Here is a 20,629-nt window from a genome sequence, read left to right as displayed (position 1 = left end):
GCATTTTTTTTGTATATGAAAAACTTTATTTCAATAAAAAAATATGCTTGATAAATGTACCCTGCCCAACAGATATCGCTGTTATATCACGTTCCCCAAATACCACCATTTATCAAAACTGCCTTATTCTAAAGTTATCAGCCTACCATCGCACCCTGAGGAAAATCCGTTTTGTTACTCAGTTGTAGGTTAAGTTCTGCATTGGAGCCTTGAAATGTAGGACGTAGGAAGCGTCGCTGGTAAAAATAAGGGGTGTGGTTAGTGTCACATGTTCTGCTGATGTCAGGACACATCTCACTGCCCTAAGGCACGATGGGACAGCAGGCACATGACAAACAAGGAAGTAGGATTCAAGCATGGGGGATAAGAGAAAACTGCAAATGAAGTAAATAAAAAATAAATAAATAAATAAATAAATGGAGATAGAAGCTACAGTAATTGATGAAAATACACCTTAGAGTGAAAAGTCATTTATGGAAAACCCCCTTTAAAACTTATTTTCCCCTTCCTATAAATTAGCATGGCCATTTACCATGGGTCTGCTGGGTGTTCCCTTATTATGGAGTGCCCTCCACTCTCTGCACTAGTCAGTCTTGACTGACTGCTCTAATGGTCTCCTAGATGGTCACTTAAGCTGTCACTCAAGAGCAGAAGGGAGGGTCTGGGGAGCATTTACTGCAGAGAGTCCAAGACACTTCATAATAAGTGGATGCCCTGCAGACAATTTGCATCATGGTGCTAGATTGGTCTTGCAACTAATATGACAATCCATCTATGTATGTTCTAACTGCTTTACACCTTACCCATCTAAAACTTAGCAGTTTGAGAGGTCAAGACTGCTAGTCTCCATTTAAGAACAGGAGTACAGGTCACGCAATTTTTTTTTTTTTAAATACATCCTTAAACATGGAAAAATCAATTTATTTAACATGTATACAATGTATAAGTTGTATGTTTATACACTACGTTTTCCAATTCTGACAAGAGAGGCTAAATGGACCCAGCATGCTAAGCACCACAGTGAAGAACTATGGCCCAGACCCTACTGCCCTGGTGATAGAAATCAACTACTGAAGAGATAATTATACTTCACTTATTAAAGCCAAACAAGTGGATTGTCATCTCCCCAATACAAGGAAGGGAGAATTTCCAGTGCTGCCACATTAATTCTTGCACATATTAAGCATGCTACACCTGATAACTGTTTTTTGATACAGCATTCGGACCCTTTCATTTTTTTCACATTTTGTTACGTTTCAGCCTTGAGCTAAAATTAAAATAAATAATAAATTTTTTTGCCCATCAATTTGCCAATTTATTTTAAAGGAAAAACAAAAATTTCACATGGAGATACGTATTCAGACCCTTTACTATGACACTTGAAATTTAGCTCTGGGGGGCTCTCATTTCTCTTGATCATCTTTGGGATGTTTCTACAGCTTGATTGCAGTCCACCTGTGGTAAATTCAGTTGATTGGACATGATTTTGAGAGATACACCCGTCTACATAAGGTCTCAGAACCAACAATGAATATCAGAATAAAAACCAAGCCATAAGGAGGAGAGAACTGCCTGTAGAGCTCAGAGACAGGATTGTGTGGAGTCACAGATCTGGACAGGAGTACAAAAACATTTCTGCTGCACTGAAAGTTCTCAAGACCACAATTGCCTCCATAATTGTTAAACGGCAGACGATTGAACCAACCAGGACTCTTCCAAAAGCTGGCCACCCTACAAATCTAAGTAATTTAGGGGGAGAGGGGCTCTGGTAAGATAGGTGACCCAAAACTCAATGGACACTCTGGCTAAGTTCCAAAGATCCTGTCTATGTGACAAACCTTCAGAAGATCAACCATCATTGCAGCATTCCTCCAATCTGGTCTGTCTGGCAGAGTTGGCAGAAATAAGCCTTTCCTCAGTAAAAGACACATGAAAGTCTGCAAAAAGCACCTTAAGGACTCTCAGACTATGACAAACAAGATTATCTGGTCTGATGAAACCAAGATTTAACTTTCTGGCCTCAATTCTAAGTGTCATGGCTGGAGGAAACCAGACACTGCTCATCACCTGCCCAATACCTTCTCTACCATCATGCTGTGGGGGTGTTTTTCAGCAGCTGAGACAGGAAGATCATCAGAGTTGAAAGAAAGTTGAATGGAGCAAAGTACAGAGATATTTTTATTGAAAACCTTACCCAGAGTGCTCTGGACCTCAGACTGGGCAGAAGGTTTACCTTCCAACAAGACAATGACAGCACACAGCAAGACAACACAGGAGTGGTTTAGGGACAACTCTGTGAATGTCCTTGAGTGGCCCAGCCACAGCCCTGACTTGAACCAAATTGAACATCTCTAGAGAGACTTGAAAATGGCTGTCCACTGCCAGTCCCCAATCAACATGACAGAGCTTGAAAGAATCTGCAGAAAAGAATGGCAGATAATCCTCAAATCCTGGTGTTCAGAGTTTACCATACCCAAAAAGACTGGAGGCTGTAATCACTGCCAAAAGTGCTTTAACCAAGTCCTAAGTAAATGGTCTGAATACTCATGTCAATGCAAGATTTTAGTTTTGCCTTTTCAATAAATTAGCAATAATTTCTAACATTCCATTTTCACGTTTTCATTATGGGGTATTGAGTGCAGAATGATGGGGAAACTTTTTTTTTTATTTTAGCACATGGTTGCAGGATAACAAAATGTGAAAATGTCAAAGGGTCTAAAGACTTTCCAATGTGCTGTAAATAAATGAGGTTTATTAGATGTTCAGGGCCCATACACTAAGTAAAAGACAGGAAAAAGAGTTGACGTTGTAGGGACTTCGTGTAAGATCAATTTTCCTGTATGCATATTACGCAGATGATGAGTTTACACTATTTATTTTTACCCCCTCCAGACAATGCCCAGAATGACTCATGGGGACCCATCATGTGCACTTCTGTAATGATCAAAGAGAACTCTGCATGGAAACCTGTGCTCATCGTTGCACGATACTTCCCTGTGCTCCAATCAGGATTTCAAAGAAGATTCACATGCCGAAAATATATTACATTATTTCTTCTGTGACTTTGTTTGGGGAATACTAGAAAAAAAATGAGTTTTGGAAAAGTTGGTGTGCTAGGACAGAAAATTGCTTTTCCATGAACTTTTCAATCCCATTAGTCTGGAGAAGAAATAAATCCTAAATTCCGTAAAATAACAGCGTCTGTGTAATCTGGGCTAAAGGAGGCAATATAAAAACGAAGCTGAAGACCCATAGTCTATCCAACTTCTATTACAGATTAAAACTTGATCTATCATTTGAAAGCTTGACAAAACACAGGCCTTTGTTCTCTCGGCACCAATCTGTCAAACTACTGTGGCACATTACTATATAACAAAGCCGAAGCAGCAGCAGTTCACATGTACCTGGAAAAGGGCTCTAGGGTTTTTCTACAAAAAATATACAGTGTACCACATCTTGTCTTTTGTTTACTTACTCTCCCAATATGCTGAAGACACAAAGAGGGATAAATTCATAGTTTGGTTTGGAATCCATACATTTAGAATAAAATGTACGTTCACCTTCAGAGTGAGCTAACCATTAAAATAAGAGACGAAATTTGGCCTTAAAGGCTCGTTTAGCCGGGAAAGATTATTTAAAACAGTTTACTATGTGCTAAAAAAAATACTAAGCTGCTTTTCAATGATTTCTCCTGGCTGGACAACGGATGAAAGAAATATTTTTGTTATTACCTCCCTGAAATAAATTGAATACTTTAAAAGCTTTTTCTTATATTGGCAGAATGCATAAAAAAACATGTATTTCTCATCCGTATCATTGGGGCCACAAGGCTTGACCATGGGTATAGGTGTTGCTGCTAGGAGGCGGACACTAGGCACAAAAAGTGTAAGCTCCTCCCCTTCAGCTATACCCTTCCTACAGGGACTAAATCAGTTTTAACTTAGCGTCTGTAGGAGGCAGGCCTCCCTGCGTGGCATCAGCTGACTCCCGTTTGGTTCTCTTTTCTGCAGTCGGGCATGGACTTGGGGCTGGCTCTCAGCTCCCTCAAAAGGGCAGGCTTCGGCTCTCTCCATTCTTTTTCAGCGGAATTTGGCTTCACTTTCGGCGGTTTGGACTTTTCTGCAGGGGGCGGCGCATGCTGCTCCCCCTTTCCGTCCTCCATTGGATCCTTGGGATCTTAATCTAGTACTCCACGCTCTCCAGTCTTCTCCGTTTGAGCCTTTGAAGCAGGTGTCACTTCACTTCCCGTCTTACAAGGTGGTGTTTTTGGTGGCAATCACTTCTATCCGTAGGGTGTCGGAACTCGCTGCGCTTTCTTGTCGGTCGCCTTTTCTGATCCTCCATCAGGATAAGGTGGTCCTTTGGCCTGTTCAGTACTTCCTGCCGAAGGTGGTGTCGGAATTCCATGTAAATGAGATTATTTTCCCTTCATTTTGTCCGTACCAGTCTTATCCTGGTCGTCTTTGCACACTTTTCCCAAGTTTTACAGAGTGCACACCTTTGCATCTTCTGACGCTTCTCTGGAGCGTAGAGTTTTGCAGACAGTGGTTCTCTGATTGATTGGAGGGGTGCTTGTTATGCCCACCATTGGGAACAGCTCTGTAACGTCTCATGGTCAAGCTTGTCCCCTAATGATACGGATGAGAAAACTAGATTTTTGTACTTACCGTAAAATCTGTTTCTCTTCCGCTTATTGAAGGACACAGTTCCCACCCATTCTTTTTTTTTTCAGGGGCCTTTTCAGGTCTGTGTGGTTCTGGGTTTGTACATAGTGTGTTTTTTTGTCTTGCTTCTCCTACTGCTTTTGCACTAACTGATTTAGCTTAGTCCCTGTAGGAAGGGTATAGCTGAAGGGAGGAGCTCACACCTCTTGTGCTTAGTGTCCACCTCCTAGCGGCAACAGCTATACCCATGGCCAAGCCTGTGTGCCCCAATGAACGGAAGAGAAACAGATTTTACGGCAAGTACAAAAATCTAGTTTTTTTTAAAAAAATTAACACAGTTTGCTAACAATAACAAGTTAGCTTTTACAGGATGGGTTGTTAGAGGTATAAAAAATAATAACTGTATATGGTTAGTCATGATGTTTGTTAATTTAAAAGCTGGGGGGATTACTTCCTTTATTTAAAAGATCAAATTGTAGCTTCATTGGCTCTGCTCAGCTTTTCCAGCGTGCTGAAAACAGATCCCATTTACTTTCTATAGATCTGTACTGCAAATGGAACTTGAAAAACTGAGCAGAGCCAATGAAACATGAAAGTGCAGAACACTCTGAGAGGCTTTTAGGAAAGGTTTAGGTCCCTTTTAAACTACTAGGATCAGTGGCTTCTACAATCTATGCAGTTACAGTGGAAGTGCGGCTGTCAATCACAGCACAGCTCCCATAGGTTCCTACATGATCAAACTTACCATTATTTTCAGGTTATTCCCTCATATAGGATTGAAGCAATGGCATTGATCCAACATTTTTTTTTCCACAAAAAAAGATCTGTTAATGGATTTGCAGGGCAACGTAAAACATAATGCGTCTTAAACAGATAACACAAAAATGCAGAAAAGCTAAAGATTAGTTAGATGCTGCTGCACTGAAGACTTTTGATACCTTAAAAGAGGGTTTATGGCAACCGACCAGACTCTGTCTTCTGTTTGAAGAGTGTGCAGCCATCGCCCGTCTGTGGTAGACGAAAGAGACCATACCTGTAAGGTTTGCAATAACAAAGAAAATGAAAAGTCTCAGAGAGAGAAATACATTTGGGCAAATTTACAAATGTGATTGTAACTAGAACTTACTACTAAATGCATAAAAAAATTGTGTATTTCTGGTATATAATGTTACATCAAGTTGTAGACCCAAGTATGAACCAATGTGCCCAAAAAATAGTCCACTGCACCAAGCTTGTCTGTTTCGGGTTTCCAGCTGGTACAAGGTAGTGCGGTTTAAGATGATACAATTTGCTCCAAAACTCTGCTAAAATGATGGCACAAAATAAGTCAACCAATAGTTGGTGAATAATTAAACTAAAGTGTCTAGCAGCCATGTACATTTAGTATCACACAGTGGGAGCCATTGTGGAAAATGTTGGCGCACCTTTAAACGCTGTCTACGTTATAAACAGTTACTGCAGGAACTGGTGGTAAACACACACCTTGGAAGAGGTGCTACCTGAAAGGGTCCTTCAACCTAAGATGCAAAAAAAAATCCAAGGCTTGACGGAAGTAGCTGAAGGGATAGGAGCTTTCAGCTACTTGCAGCCGAAGCCTCGGTTACCTCTATATAACTTGAGAAAGGCCACACTGACCGAAAGTAGTTTTTTTTTTGCCCCATTCATGGTTACATTTGAATTCCGGTAGCTTTATCCGGCTGAGGATCAGGCTCCTGGTGCGCACCGTGCCCGGCATTGCCAGATACCCATTGACTATAATGCGATATGGCAGTGATCTGGACGCTTTTCAAGTATAAATGCCAGGTTTCTGCCGGAACAGCCCGTCGGATAAGGCTCCCAGATTCACCACGCTAGTAAGAACATAGCCTTATCTGGATATTCCCTATCCCAAATACATGCTGGAAGGAGCATGCATCAAATTTATGCTCTTACTCCTTAGGATATGGTATAATACATTTTGACTGTGTATTATTAAAAAGCATATCTTACATTTTGGTATATTACATTATAAACTGAATCAGATAATCAGCCCATTATAACTGTATTAAAAAATGCCTGCCCTTGGGAAATATTACAGCGCATTTAAACCCGTACATGGGTGTCCCCTCCACTTCCTTGTCTTTGCAAATGTATGGGACATCTGTAGGTAGCAAGGAGAGACTTTTTGTCTTCAGCCCTGTCACATGTGCATCTTATTGTGAGGTGTAATGTCTTAGTCCCAAAGAAAATCGGTATATCTATTTCTAGAAAAGCATGATTGAAAGCTGCTTCTTAGACCACTGCTGGAGCTGTCTTCTTCTGATTACAGGAGATCTTCTCTGATGAATGTTTGTGTTTTTATGCTTAAGCTCCTTCTTTATTCACAAAAGATCCCAAAATCTTCAGAATTCTTTTCACGCTCGTGTTTGTTGACCACAAAGGGGATTGTGTTTTATTCATGTCAACAGGAATTTACTATCGCACCGAGAGTAACCAAACGAAGGTGGCAAGCTTAACTAGCCTAAGCTTCCCTATCTTCAACAGGTTAAAAATATTGCTGGGAGCAGCCTATCTCTTGACTATCAGTGTGGAATGTACATTAGCAGCTTCTCTGGGCTTAACAGTAATCAACACTCCGCTGAGTCCTCCGTCCCAGTCACACTTTCTGCATTTAGAGCTCCCATTAATGTGTGACTCCTCTCCTCCACCCAAAGTATTGCTTCATGTATAAATGAATGAATGGAGAGCAAATACAGTCGCATTTACCCACCTGTGCCACCACATAGGTGCTCGAAACATACCGTACAAATAAGGGCTGCTTAAATCAAGACCTAGCTAAACAATGCAACATTTATTGCTACCAAAACCAGACAAATGTTGAGTAAGGAAAAAAGAAAAAAAGAGTAAAATGTGAAAGAGTTTTCACCTAAGCTACAATAATAAAACAAATACCTATACACAGATGCTATGGGGTGAAAAAAAATAGGAAAGACCTTCTGTCTTATCTGCTACATTCATCATATATAATAAAACTTTGCAAACAGGTCAGATTAAAAATCATCATTCAGGGGTAATACCAATCCATCTACAAGATCCTTACAGGTACCATGTCACAGCTGACCTGACGGAATTGGAGGACTGCATCACGGAAGAGATGGATTATGGTGGAAGCAGGCCTTCATTACTTACTAGGGCTACAGACAGCTTTGCTGTCACGACCCTTGGCTAGGTCGTGACTCTGTGTCTGCACGTGCGGTTGCCTTTGGCAACGTGGTTTGCATGTGAGGCACTTTTCCTTGGATGTGGTGTTTCCCACGGGGTTAAGGTGTGTCTGCTAGGTGTGGTGGGTGTGACCTCAGGCCTCCTTATATGTTATCCCGGTGTCTCCTTCTCTTTCTGTATGGAGTGGGTTATGTTCAGGGTGTTTGTATGTCTGGTGGTGTTGGGTGCATGTTTACTAGACATTCCCCTGTCATGTTTATTGCAGCTATGGGTGTCCTGGGTCCCTGTGTGGTTTGTGGTGTGTGCTGTGTCCTCTAAAGTTGGTGTGGACACCAGCACTTGTGCACGGGTTCCAGTCAGTGTGTCTGTGGCAGGTAAGTGTGTTATAGGTTTCGCTTAGCTGCCATCTCCATATGCTGTATGTGTTCCCCTCTCCTTGCAGCCTGGCCTCAGATAGAGGCTCCTGTTCCTCCATGACTGGGATGAACAAGTCGTCTCTCCCCTGCTCCTAAGTGAGGGATTTCCAGGGCGACTCAGGATATTAGGTATCCAGGGTATGAGCCGTCCCACCATCGGTGTCCGCTCATACGGTGAGGAGTCAGGGAGAGGATTAGGGATGTTGGAGGGGACCTGCTTCCTTATTACTCCTTTTGGCCAGGCTGATCCCCTTTACCCTTTGACACCACACGGTGGGTTTTTTTTCCCCACTCCCCGCCTCGACATTTGCCTCCTTCTGACTTTTTGCCAGGAAATTTAGGAGGTACATATGTTGCATGACTCTGCCACAAAAGGTTCCAAGTGCAATATTTCAGAGGCTACTCAGCGGGCTATCTGTAGGTCTGCGAGTAGGAGGAAACTCAAGCAAAAATAGGAGGAACATCCCAAGGAACTCCATGCAGATGTTGCCCTTGGTCGGATTCAAAAGCAGGACACCAGTGCTGCAAGAAACCTGTGTACCCCTGAACATCCTGGTTTGGATCCTTCCCAACTCACAGAATTCCTATAATTAACCCCCACTTCACTACGTTCCCCCTGCTCTCGCACTCTTTTTGAGATCATCTTCTATGCCCAGTGGTGAAGTGCGCCATTCACTCTGACTGTTTCCTTCTCATAAACCTGGGGCTCTTTTCTTTCTCCATCATAACAACATCTCCATATAAGGGTCACGTTGCTTTCTTCTGCATCACTTACCCCATCACTTACCAAATCCCACCAAAACCTGCATTCCCTCTTTCCCTAGAAGCTTTCTGCCCACCAACAATTCTCCAATGGTTCATTCGTACTAACAAGATTCAGGATATGGAGCAACTGACTTACTTAAGAAAAATTCAAAGATCCACCAAAGTAGTTTTTATATTGTGCACTACGTAATATATGGTAAAGCAAACCAGACCAGATATTTTTACATAGTCCTAAACTTTACGTGTAAGTTTGGACAAGTAATTTACACAGGTTAGGAGAAATAAGGTCTCCTTCACTGTATATGAAGGAAGGGCCAACCACCCTGAGCAAATACTCCACCTTTGGATAAACCTTCTCCAATGTGCCTTTAACCTGTATAGCAGTAAGATCTAACTTTTAGGATATATAATAAAAAAAATAACCGAAAGAAACGTTCTGAATACAGAAAAGTTTAAATAAGCTCAGCCTTCGGTGCCGATTAACCCTTTCTAGGTGCCTGTTTAGATCAAACGGCACAAATTCCCACATGAGTAACAGTAGTACAACCAGCTGGAAACACGATTTCTGCAGGACATTGCTCTGGAGAAACCAGTTTGAGTGTTTTAACTGCAATGTCAGATTATTCCCCGCAGACACTGCCTGGAAGTGTTTTATAGAGTTCTACAGCTCTTGGAGGGAGGAGGGAAAATATAATATCAGCCCGAGACTAGTGTCTGTTGTAACAATGCAGGACGTCTCATCTCCAGACCACCTTTTGCCCCTTTTCCAGAAACGACTAGTTCTTCACTAACATAAATTTCCCTAAATTTGGCATCTAGTGACCTGATAATTTTGAAAGTCTGGAATGTCAATGAACTTCCAGAACATTGCTGGCTGAATACAGATGACTAAAGACAGACCCCATGCACTATAGAGAATCGTTGGCAAAGCCGCCGGTTTCGGCAGGGACGGACAACAAAGGTGTATGGGGAGCCCCAGACTGTTCTTCGATGTCCGGTGAGAAAAGGATTGGGTATTCTGAATTCCATCACCCAATTCCTTCTGTTCTCCCAGGAGATAAATCATTGCGACATGGTCGGAGTTGGAACAGATAGAAAAGTGTTCGCCTGTCAGCTATTGGAGATGCATGGGCACCTTAAATGTATATAACCAATTAGAAGATTTGCCCAACAGAGTGACAGGAGCACTGGGAATATTAGAATTCATTGGCTTTCATAGATGATAGGAACATGCACCACTGACACAGGGGATGTTAATGTCCAGTTGTCAGGTTATTAATATATTTGCAGAAGGAATAACAGAGGAATCAATGATCGTTCAAATCATTATAGGGGCTTATTAGGATTAAAAAAACATGGCTGCTCACTTCCAACATCACACCTGTTTAGAGCTTGTGTGCAGTACTACAGCTCAATGAAGCCAAGCGCAGTACCAAACACAACCCAAGAACGGGTGTGGCACCATTTGTGAAAGAAAGCAGCCATTTTTTTCTAATTCGTTACAACTCCTCTAAAGAATCCGTCTATTATGTATAATATTACAAATGGGCATCTAAAGGGTACACCCAAAGAATGTCCTAACGGGCATTTTACTGGAAACCTTTGAAAACTTTTAAAGGGGTTATCCTGAAAAAGATAATAATGACCAATCCTCAGGATAGGTCAACATTATCACATCGGCAGGGGTCCGAGTCACGGCACCCCGGCTGATCAGCTGTTTGAGGAAGCCGTGGTGCTCACTGGAGCTCTGGTGAGTTCTGTGGTCTTCCTGCAGCTTACTAAGCACAGCGCCATATGTTGTACAGCAGCTGTGGTTGGTATTGCAGTTCAGCCCCGTTGACTTGAATGGGGCTGAGCTGTAACTAGGCCACATGACCTGTGTACGGTGACCTCACTGGCCTAGGAAGAGGCCGCGGTGCTCACAAACAGCCTGGCCTCTACTATCAGCTGATCGGTGGGAGTCCTGGGTGTCAGACCCCTGCAGATTTGATATTGATGACCTATCCAGAGTCATTTCCCGGATAGCGCCTTTAACGATGCTCTGTATAGCATAAACCCCAGTGAGCACAATAGCAGTGTGCAATTACCAGGCAATGTCAGCAGGGGCAGGCACGGCCTCCTGCTTGTGACATATATGTCCCATATATGCACTGCTGATAGGTTCAATTAAGTCATATACCATGGGTACAAAATCATGCATTTTTTTATTTTTTTTTTAAGAAAGACTGCATGCTTGGCTTTTTGTTACTGACCGCAAGGGGTTAAACACATCACAGTATCGAGCCACCCCTTTAAAATAATTGCCAGAGCGGTGATGTTCAATCTCCATGAAATATAAGGGAGGAATGGCGATGAGAGTTGTATTGTGGCACGCGTCCAGCTGCTGCTCTGCACTACACGTACCTTTTTAGCTAATCAACTTTCGCCATGAGCGTGAGTAATGTCTTTACTGCAGTACTCAATCTCTTCTGTGCACCGTCCGTCTGGGAGTCAGCGGTCAAATGGGATGATTGAGTGACAGCTTGAAGAGGACTTACCCTGGCAGTCCTGTCCCTGGAGCCGCTGACTATAATTCCTCCATGACAATCCACGCAGTTCACATCCTGCTCGTGTGCAGTGAACTGGATGCTGGCAGTGCTGTGAAGATTGTGAAGGGCGATCTTTCCATCCCTGCAGAAAGATCGAAGTCAGAGATTCATTAACTGAATCAAAGGAGAGAATTGTTTTGTACGGCGCGTGCGGCTATAAAAAGACGGCAGGTAAACCCCGTGCCCTGTTCGCAAATGACCTTAAAGGACATTGAGAACAACAACTTAAATGACTTCATATCGAGAAATAAAAGAAGCTGGGGACATGGGTAAAATAGAGCACAAAAATAAATTTACATGTATTGGTAAATGTTTTGCAATGGATTCCTAACTGGAAAACTGGGTGTCAGCTGTTTGAGAGGCCAACGACACAGTAGGGCTGCGGCCTTCTCTCAGCTCACCAACCACAGTGCCGTACATTGCACAGTGGCTGTGCTTGGTATTGCAACTCAGCCCCATTCAATGAGCTGAACATGACGTCACATAGCCTAGGCAAAGCTGCGAGCGCCAGTGCCTTATCAAACAGCTAATTGGCGGGGGTCCTGGGTGTGCGCCCCCCTCCGATCAGATACTGATGACCTATCCATAGAGCATCAGTTGAAAAAAATCTCAGAAAACCCCTTTAAACAGGAAGCAAGGAAACTGCATTGCGATCCATTTTGAAAACTAGCTGCACAAGAAAAGCTGGCCATGGCACAGTCTGGCTCCATTTTTTTTCATTGCTGGCTGGACTCATTTTTCCATCACAGTATACACTGCTCGTTTCCATGGTTACGACCACCCTCCAATCCATCAGCGGTGGCTGTGCTTGTGTATTATAGGAAACAGCAGGACCACCTCATATCTGCGCTGCTGCCATAACCCCTGGATACAAGTTGTGTATAATGTAATGGAAAAATTAATCAAGTAGCAAAGGAGGCAATATGGACAATCACAATACATTAGCAAGTGCCTTGTATTAACTTTCTCTACATGATAAATGCCAGTTGCTGAAGTGAGACAAACCCTTTAATGCTAGGGGCCTTTACATACTGGAAGGCCATTATTTCTCTGGTGATGGTAACTTCCGCCCTGGTAAACACCGCCCTGTGTACACCCCCTTTAAATTGCATGAACAGACCCTCCTCCACTGACTATGTGAGAATCGGCAGTGATGTGCTGCTGACAAATGCAAACTGCATGGTGACGAATGATCGTATTACCAAATGCTCGTCCCAGTACTCCCGCCAAAACGGCACTTAACTGATCGACATGCTGTTATCATCAAATGGTGCTCATTAACAAGTCTTCCCGTGTAAAAGGACCCTTAGACTACTTTCGCACTTGCGGTGTTAATTCCGGTATTGAGATCTGGCAGAGGATCTCAATACCAGAATTAAACGGATACGTTTTTATTTTGCACATCAGGATGCATTTGTTCCGCTAGGATGTGGTTGTTTGAAATAAAACGGATCCTGTTTTTTAGGCTCCATAAAAAACGGATCCATCACCATTGACTTAGGCCCCATGCACACTGCCGTGTTTCACAGCCGTGTGCGGGCCGTGGAACCGCGGCCTGGATCCCTCCTGAGAGCAGGAGCGCACGGCGTCACTGGTTGCTATGACGCTGTGCGCTCCCTGCTGCCGTCGCAATACAGTAATACACTGGTATGATCTATACCAGTGTATTACTGTACTGTGCCGGCAGCAGGGAGCGCACGGCGTCATAGCAACCAGTGACGCCGTGCGCTCCTGCTCTCAGGAGGGATCCAGGCCGCGGTTCCACGGCCCGCACACGGCTGTGAAACACGGCAGTGTGCATGGGGCCTTACATTGTTTCCAATGTCAAATCAGATTTTTTTTTTTATAACTGGACACAAAACCGCGGCTTGCAGCGGTTTTATGCTCGGTCACAAAATGGAATCCTGATGCATCCTTGAATGGATCTCTTTCCGTTCAGAATGCATTCGGGACTAAACAAAGCATTTTCTGCCGGATCTCAGTACTGGAAAATAACAGCGCAAGTGTGAAAGTAGCCTTAGACAGTTTTGATGATGTGTGCCGCTTTATGAAAAACTCACCAATTCAATAAGGTAATGTGACCCTGTAGTAAAAAAAATAAAAAAATGAAAATGATGATATATGGTCGGCCTCAAGAGCCGTATGATTTGTGCTTGTGCTCCGGCACTGAGCCCTGCAATCATACTGATGAGTCACGCGGCAAGACGAGCGATAGGACAGGAAAAAGACGATTAAACCGCACATTAGGGATCAAAGTAAATCTTACTTATAATGTTTCCAGCTATAAAATGCTGCTCAAAGCAAACATAATTGATATAATTCCTTTACATGCCCATGTCCAGGCTTACTTAAGTAAGGATTCCATAAAAAATTCCACACCAAACTTTTTTTTTCTCTTCTCACATCACTTTGAGGATGCTGAACGGATCAGCCGGCTGATTTCTTCACATTTTCCTATGCAGTTGGCACTTAACACAAAAGGTGATGCTGCAGAGCTGCACTTCCTACCTGCCTCGGCAGGCTCACCCATTGAACTCACCTTTAAGCAATGCGGCAGAGCTTGCTGTTGAATGAGTCAGACCGTTTATCTCTTTTATGAAGAGGATTATCTTCTAACACTCTTCTGCTCATACTGACATTTTAGTGTGAATCTTCAAAAAGCCATGACCTCAGCCTAGGTTTAGGCTTCAGATACATTGTACCTTTGAAGAACTACATTGTCTTATTTCTACGTGTTGGGGCAAAAGTTGTAACCTTCCATGACAAATGGGAGATACCGAGGAGATCAAAAAGTACTAAAAATGCCAAAACATAGGAACGACAAACAATGGCACATAAGCAACCTTAGGAAATCTTATCCCTGGACCCTGTGTTAGAGACTCGCTCCTTCCATCCGACCGATTTTACAGCTATTTCTACTGATGCCACCATTTACATTTTTTTACCACCTGTCTCCAAAATTGGCAGCTCCTCAGCCCCGTCATCATTTTAACCTTATATTTCCGGGTCTCACGATGGGTTCTATGAGAGACTATAAGTAATTTTCAACCCACGTCTTCAGGTCCTATAACTGCATATAAAGGGGGTTCCACTATTCCGGACCCCACCCCTACATCAGATACAGTGGGGGGGTAGCTGCAGGCAGATTCATCAATGTATTTGGTGCAATATGGTAGACGAGATGAAAGCCATCTTTATGAAGACTCCATTACACTTTTTCCAACACATATGATGAAAACGGTGACGGGACTTTAATGTTTTTTGAGCGATTACTAGACAATACCCTGCTGGTGAATTTTTTGCTTAAAGCCAATGTGCCAAATGCTCAGTCATTGACTTGGACAACATGCAATACTGCAGCAGCTCAGTCAAGGGCATCATCTTGAGAAAGGGGATTGTTCTAGGTATACGAGCCCATTAACATGAATCAAGACATGCTCCGATTCGTTATAGAGTGTCCAGTGTTACTTAAAGGGGTTGTCTCATGTCAGCGAATGGCACTGATCATGCAGACAAAGTTAATGCAAGGCACTTACTAATATATTGTGATTGTCCATATTGCCTCCTTTGCTGGCTGGATTCGTTTTTCCATCCTATTATGCACTGCTCATTTCCATGGTTAGGACCATCCGGCAATCCATTAGTGGTGGTCGTAACAGTGCAATCCACTAGCCTATGTGCGCTCCCACAGTCTCGCCACCATAAAGACCAGTGCTTTTTCCTATAGTGTGCAAGCATGGTCACCGCTGCTGGATTACAGGGTGGTCATAACCACGGAAATGAGCAGTGTATAATGGGTTGGAAAATTGAGTGACACAACCCCTTTAACAAACCCAAAGTAATGGTCTCAAGGATTATAGTTGGAAATAGGTGAAATTGTTACAAGATGTAATGCAGGTCATATGCATCTAAAATCAAAAAGAAGCATCTTTGTAAATCGTCCCATCGTTTAGTGACTACTTTTACTATACAGGGCTGTACGTCTCCATGGAAACAGACTACGAACACACTACAGAGTTAGTCTGCTCCCGTAGATCTGCTTTCTTCCACCAGGACTCTACTTCTTGCTCAGTTACCAAATGTTTGCCAACATGCATATGTGGTACAGAAAACACATTTTTATTAAAGAGGTTGTCTAGGATTTTAAAAATAGGGACCTGCCCTTAGGATAAGTGATCAATATTACAATTCCTGACAACCCACTTTTAAACTGCATCAACGTACCCTCCTCCACTGATTATGTGGGAATCGGTGATAACAAAGCGACAGACATCTTCCTGATGACCCAAGAACACAGCAAAGGGTCTTTTGTGAAGTCCACCGCCATCAGCACGCAGCTGGTATGCTCGGATTTCTTCAGCCTGAGTACAATATAACACGTCCCCATCTACTTGTAACCAGGGCATCAAACTAAAAGAATTGAGAAGAGAAGTGTAATTATACTGTACATTGGTCAAATACAGTTAGAAAATAATTGCAGGGATATCCCTAGTATATGCCATAACATTCTAGTTGGTAGGGGTCCGATCTCTAGGATGTCATTCCCAAAAACGAAAGAGCAGAGGTCCCTTCAAAGAGAGTGGGACAGAGTGGGACACACATACACAGTGTGCCAATATACAGGAATGATATACTGAATAAATATATATATGTGCCAATATACAGGAATGAGATATACTGTATATATGTGCCAATACATAGGGATGATTTTATATATATATATATTTTTATATATATATATATATTTTTATATATATATATATATATATATATATATATATATATATATATATATATATATATACATATACACACACACACACACACAGTATATGTGTGCCAATATGCAGGGATGATATATATTTATATAAAAAATTTAATAATATTCATTTATATAGTGCCACCATATTCCACAACGCTTTACAAATTCAGAGGGTTCAAGTACAAAACAAGACATCACAACGTAACTAGCTAATATATAACTGAAACACTAGGAGTGGGGGCCCTGCTCGCAAGAGCTTACAATCTATGAGGAAAATGGGGGGGGGGGGGGGGAGGACGACACAAAAGGTAGTTTTGTAGTCTGTCATAATCTGTGTTAGTGAGCACTTCTCCTTTGCTGAGATAATCCATCCCACCTCACAGGTGTGGCATATCCAGGTGCTGATTAGACAGCATGACTATTGCACAGGTGTGCCTTAGACTGCCCACAATAAAAGGACACTCTGAAATGTGCAGTTTGATCACACAGGTTACAACGGCTGCGGAGTGGGATGGGGCATGGCCTAACCAGGTCAGGGCGTGGCTTAGCGGGACCCGGTCTAAAACCTTCCCGGATACCTGATGTACCCGTGTGCCAAATTTCGCGATTGTAAATGCGACGGTGAGGATTCCTTTAGCGGACAAACATACATATTTATATATATATATATATATATATGATACATACATATATACACATACATACAGTATATGGTTACAACACCAGATACTAGGCTCTTTTCACATCTTGTTTAACTCCTACAATTGCATACTACTGAAGTCCATAGCGCATACATGGATAGATTCTTCAAGTACACACCAACAAGATGTCCCTGGTGCCTCATTGTGATGAGACAACCTACTATAGCTTCCAGCAGTCCAGGTCCTAACTATTAGATGAGTATGCATGTGCCGAGTTGCATGGCATCTCACTAAATAAAGACATGGCTACAAACCTATGGTTGGTGAATGGACCGCTACACTTCTATGTGACACTGACGATAGTGGTTGTCCGATTCAGATATCGGACCAAATACAAAGAAGTATGGCACTACATGGGCACAGTGAGTGGCACTCTATTGGCTGGCACTCTAATGGGACTACATTAGCTAGTACGATACATGGGGGACACCTGCTGACACTGTAAAGGGGCGATTCATTACACACCTTAGCTGCCATACACCATCCAGCTGAAAAGGAAGACAGCAATTGCCATGACTAAAACGGCATCTGAAACTTCCTCTTCAAAATGAGGTTCTGCAGCAGCTGTGCTACTCCTTACTATAATCCGTCCTCCCTGACCTGTATTGGTCTGCTGCTCCACTAAACTCTGATGTAACTTCTAGTACTTTATAGCAGGGAGTACGGTATCCAGTATACAGTATCACAACCAATGAGGACAAAGCAGCGCGTGGTTTTAGCAGGTTACGGTTTGGCAGCATGTCTAATTTTAATCCCAAGAGTTGTGAAACCACAAATCCTGCTTCTACTGCGCAGGACAATGATCTGGGTAAAGAACGCAGGTGAATAAATACCACAAACCACAGAGATGTGTTTAATCCTCCTCCTCTGCATTCGGTTTATGGTCCTCTAGCATTTCTAAACCCTGTACTACAGCACGGCATAGGTGTAAGAATAAGGGAGCAGCAGCAATTTTGCGGAATGGATGCGAACCCATTCATTTTAATGGAGCAGCAAAAGATGTGGACAGCACTCCGTGTGCAATACACTACGGCCGTCTGAATGGAGCCTTATGTGCAGAACTACTGGTGAATTACTGCAGAACACAGCCCAGAATCGCAATGACAGAAGTCCTTTAAGGCCACCTGCACACAGGTGCGGGTGAACGCACATGAGATCCACACAAACTTCTGCACGGATTTACTTGCGTTTCTGCTGCATATATACACGCACCAAAATCTGCAATGTCTAACAGCAGTTTTTGGTGCGGATTTGATGCGGTTTTGCCGCAGATCTCACAGTTCCACTGAAATTTGTGCCATCTCATACACTTTGCTGGTTCTTTCATACGCTGCAGTTTTCCTGCACAGGAATCCACACGGAAGAACTGCATGTATTCTGCAACGTGTGCAGGTGGTCTAAAGGGGTTGTCCCATTAGCAACATTTACCAGCTATAAACAGAAGTGAATAGAGAGGTGGTCACGCATCTACACCACTGCTTCATACGGGGTAGTAGAGGACAACTCTTCTCGTGATTACAAGGGTCGGACCCCCAGCAATCATACTCTTATCCCGTATCCTGTGTGGAAAACCCCTTTGTGATGACTGTAGCTGCTCCTAGATATGGAACTAGCAAAAGAAAACTATGGGTAAGGACACTTTCACACTTGCGTTTTTTTTTTTTCCGGCATAAAGTTCCGTCCTCGGGGATCTAAACCAGAAAAAGAACTGATCAGTTTTATCCCCATGCATTCTGAATGGAGAGCAATCCGTTCAGGGATGCATCAGGATGTCTTCAGTGCAGTCTTTTTGACTGTTCAGGACGGGGATTATACCGCAGCATGCTACGGTTTTATCACCGGCCAAAAATACTTGCCTGAATGCGGGATCTTACATTTTTTTCCATAGGACTGTATTAGTGCCGGATCCGGCATTAAAAATACCACAATGCCAGATCCGTCCTTTCAGTATGCACATGCGCAAACCTTTAAAAATTAGATTTTTTTTTTTTTTTAAACAGATCCTTTTGTCCGTATGACAAACGGACAGACGGATACAGTATTGCAATGCATTTGTGAGATGGATCTGCATCCGGATCAGTCTACAAATGCTGTCCGTTTGCATGCAGATTGCTGGATCACTCTGCCGCAAGTACCCTAACTTCAAGGGGTAGTCCACTCAGGTCCATACACTTATTAGAGAGCTGCCTAGAGAAAAGTGGTCCCCCCCCACCCCATGTTAACACCCTTTAACAGATGGAAAACTCAGGGGTATACATTTACTAGCGTTTGTCTTTTTTTTTTTTTTTTTTTTAAAGGGAAGTGACAATTGATTCTTAATTCAGCTGCGGTGAACAATTCCTTAAAGTTAGATGTATTCATTGGTGACTCATCCATAATAAATGTTAGGACTGTAGGATATTCAGGCCCCTACAATAGGAGCACCGAGGACCACAGCTCTAACTAATGAGTCACAGCTACGGCATCACAAACCGGGGCAGTAATTAAACATAAAAGCGCAAAAGCAGCAAACAATTAAGGAAACATATGAAAAACATGTTCTAAATCCAGCTTTTATTTCATCGGCGATCACCCTGATTAATAAAAAGTCTGTTTTTCAGGGCAGGAAATGAGATATTGTAATGTTCCTGGTGTGGCGGGGCTCAGGCACTGGTCACCCTCCAGGCATTCCTACAGTTAACGCCAGGCGTCTAGATTCTCAATGACAGGAGAGTAATTTCCCGGCGAACTCTGTCATCACAAGCAGATGATTATGAAGCGGCGGTGGCAGAGGCTGGAGATGTTTTATGGGACAGGAGTTCCTGCTCGCACACATTTATCTTCTCTTCTTTGCTTGCAGATCAGCAGGTACAAAGCGACCTGCTCCGCAAGTCTTCATATTCTTACCCTTTTCTTAATGGCTTCATATATCATGAAGACCGATAGATGAAATTACAGATTAGGTGATGTGCCGCCTTATACTTAGGTGCTAAATGTCTTTTTTATCTCCTAGGTTACATTCTTCTTTATTCTGGTGAAGACCGCCGCCACCTCCTCTGCACCTGAACAGGTTTCAAAGGAGAAGACTAAAGCCTCTGATGTCAACGCCGTTCTCAGATCATGATAATGGATTGTGCCCATATATCAAAGCCGTGTGTAAATATGGCTCCCCGGTGGAGATGGACTGAGCCCTAAAACTGATTTATTTAGGACATTAATCCACAGAAAAATCAGCTTTAAAACTGGGCGCCATCAAGAAGAAGATCTGGTTAATACTGGGTGGCAGAAGTGCAGTTACTAAGGTTTATTGAATGGTTTGGCTGCACTTGTAATTGCCATTGATTCAGGTTGCAAACACCGATGAAGCGTGGCAATCAGCAGAGAAACGCGTGCGTTAGGCTGGGTTCACATCACGTTTTAAGCTTCCATTTGACGTATAGGTTACAAAAAAAAAAAAAAAGGATACACTACGTTCTTGTATCCTGCACAGTCTGGTAAAAAAAAGAAAATAAAAAAACAAAAAAGGCATACTTTTTTTTACAATAGAACTCTA

General features: G+C 42.8%; 1 protein-coding gene across 2 annotated transcripts in view; it reads right to left on the bottom strand.

The window, feature by feature from the left end:
- The window catches only part of FBXW4 (F-box and WD repeat domain containing 4), a 172,627-nt gene that overhangs the window by 99,835 nt on the left and 52,163 nt on the right, over positions 1 to 20,629 (bottom strand). For both annotated transcript variants that reach the window (XM_044269045.1, XM_044268993.1), the window contains 3 exons: positions 15,859 to 16,044; positions 11,584 to 11,716; positions 5,603 to 5,697 (listed from right to left, as the gene is read on the bottom strand). In XM_044269045.1, the coding sequence (XP_044124980.1) occupies positions 5,603 to 5,697; positions 11,584 to 11,716; positions 15,859 to 16,044 (414 nt within the window). The remainder of the gene's footprint in view (positions 1 to 5,602; positions 5,698 to 11,583; positions 11,717 to 15,858; positions 16,045 to 20,629) is intronic.

The sequence above is a fragment of the Bufo gargarizans genome, chromosome 1 (assembly GCF_014858855.1).
Source record: "Bufo gargarizans isolate SCDJY-AF-19 chromosome 1, ASM1485885v1, whole genome shotgun sequence".
Classification (NCBI taxonomy): Eukaryota; Metazoa; Chordata; class Amphibia; order Anura; family Bufonidae; genus Bufo; species Bufo gargarizans.
This window is presented reverse-complemented; position numbering and strand designations above follow the sequence as displayed.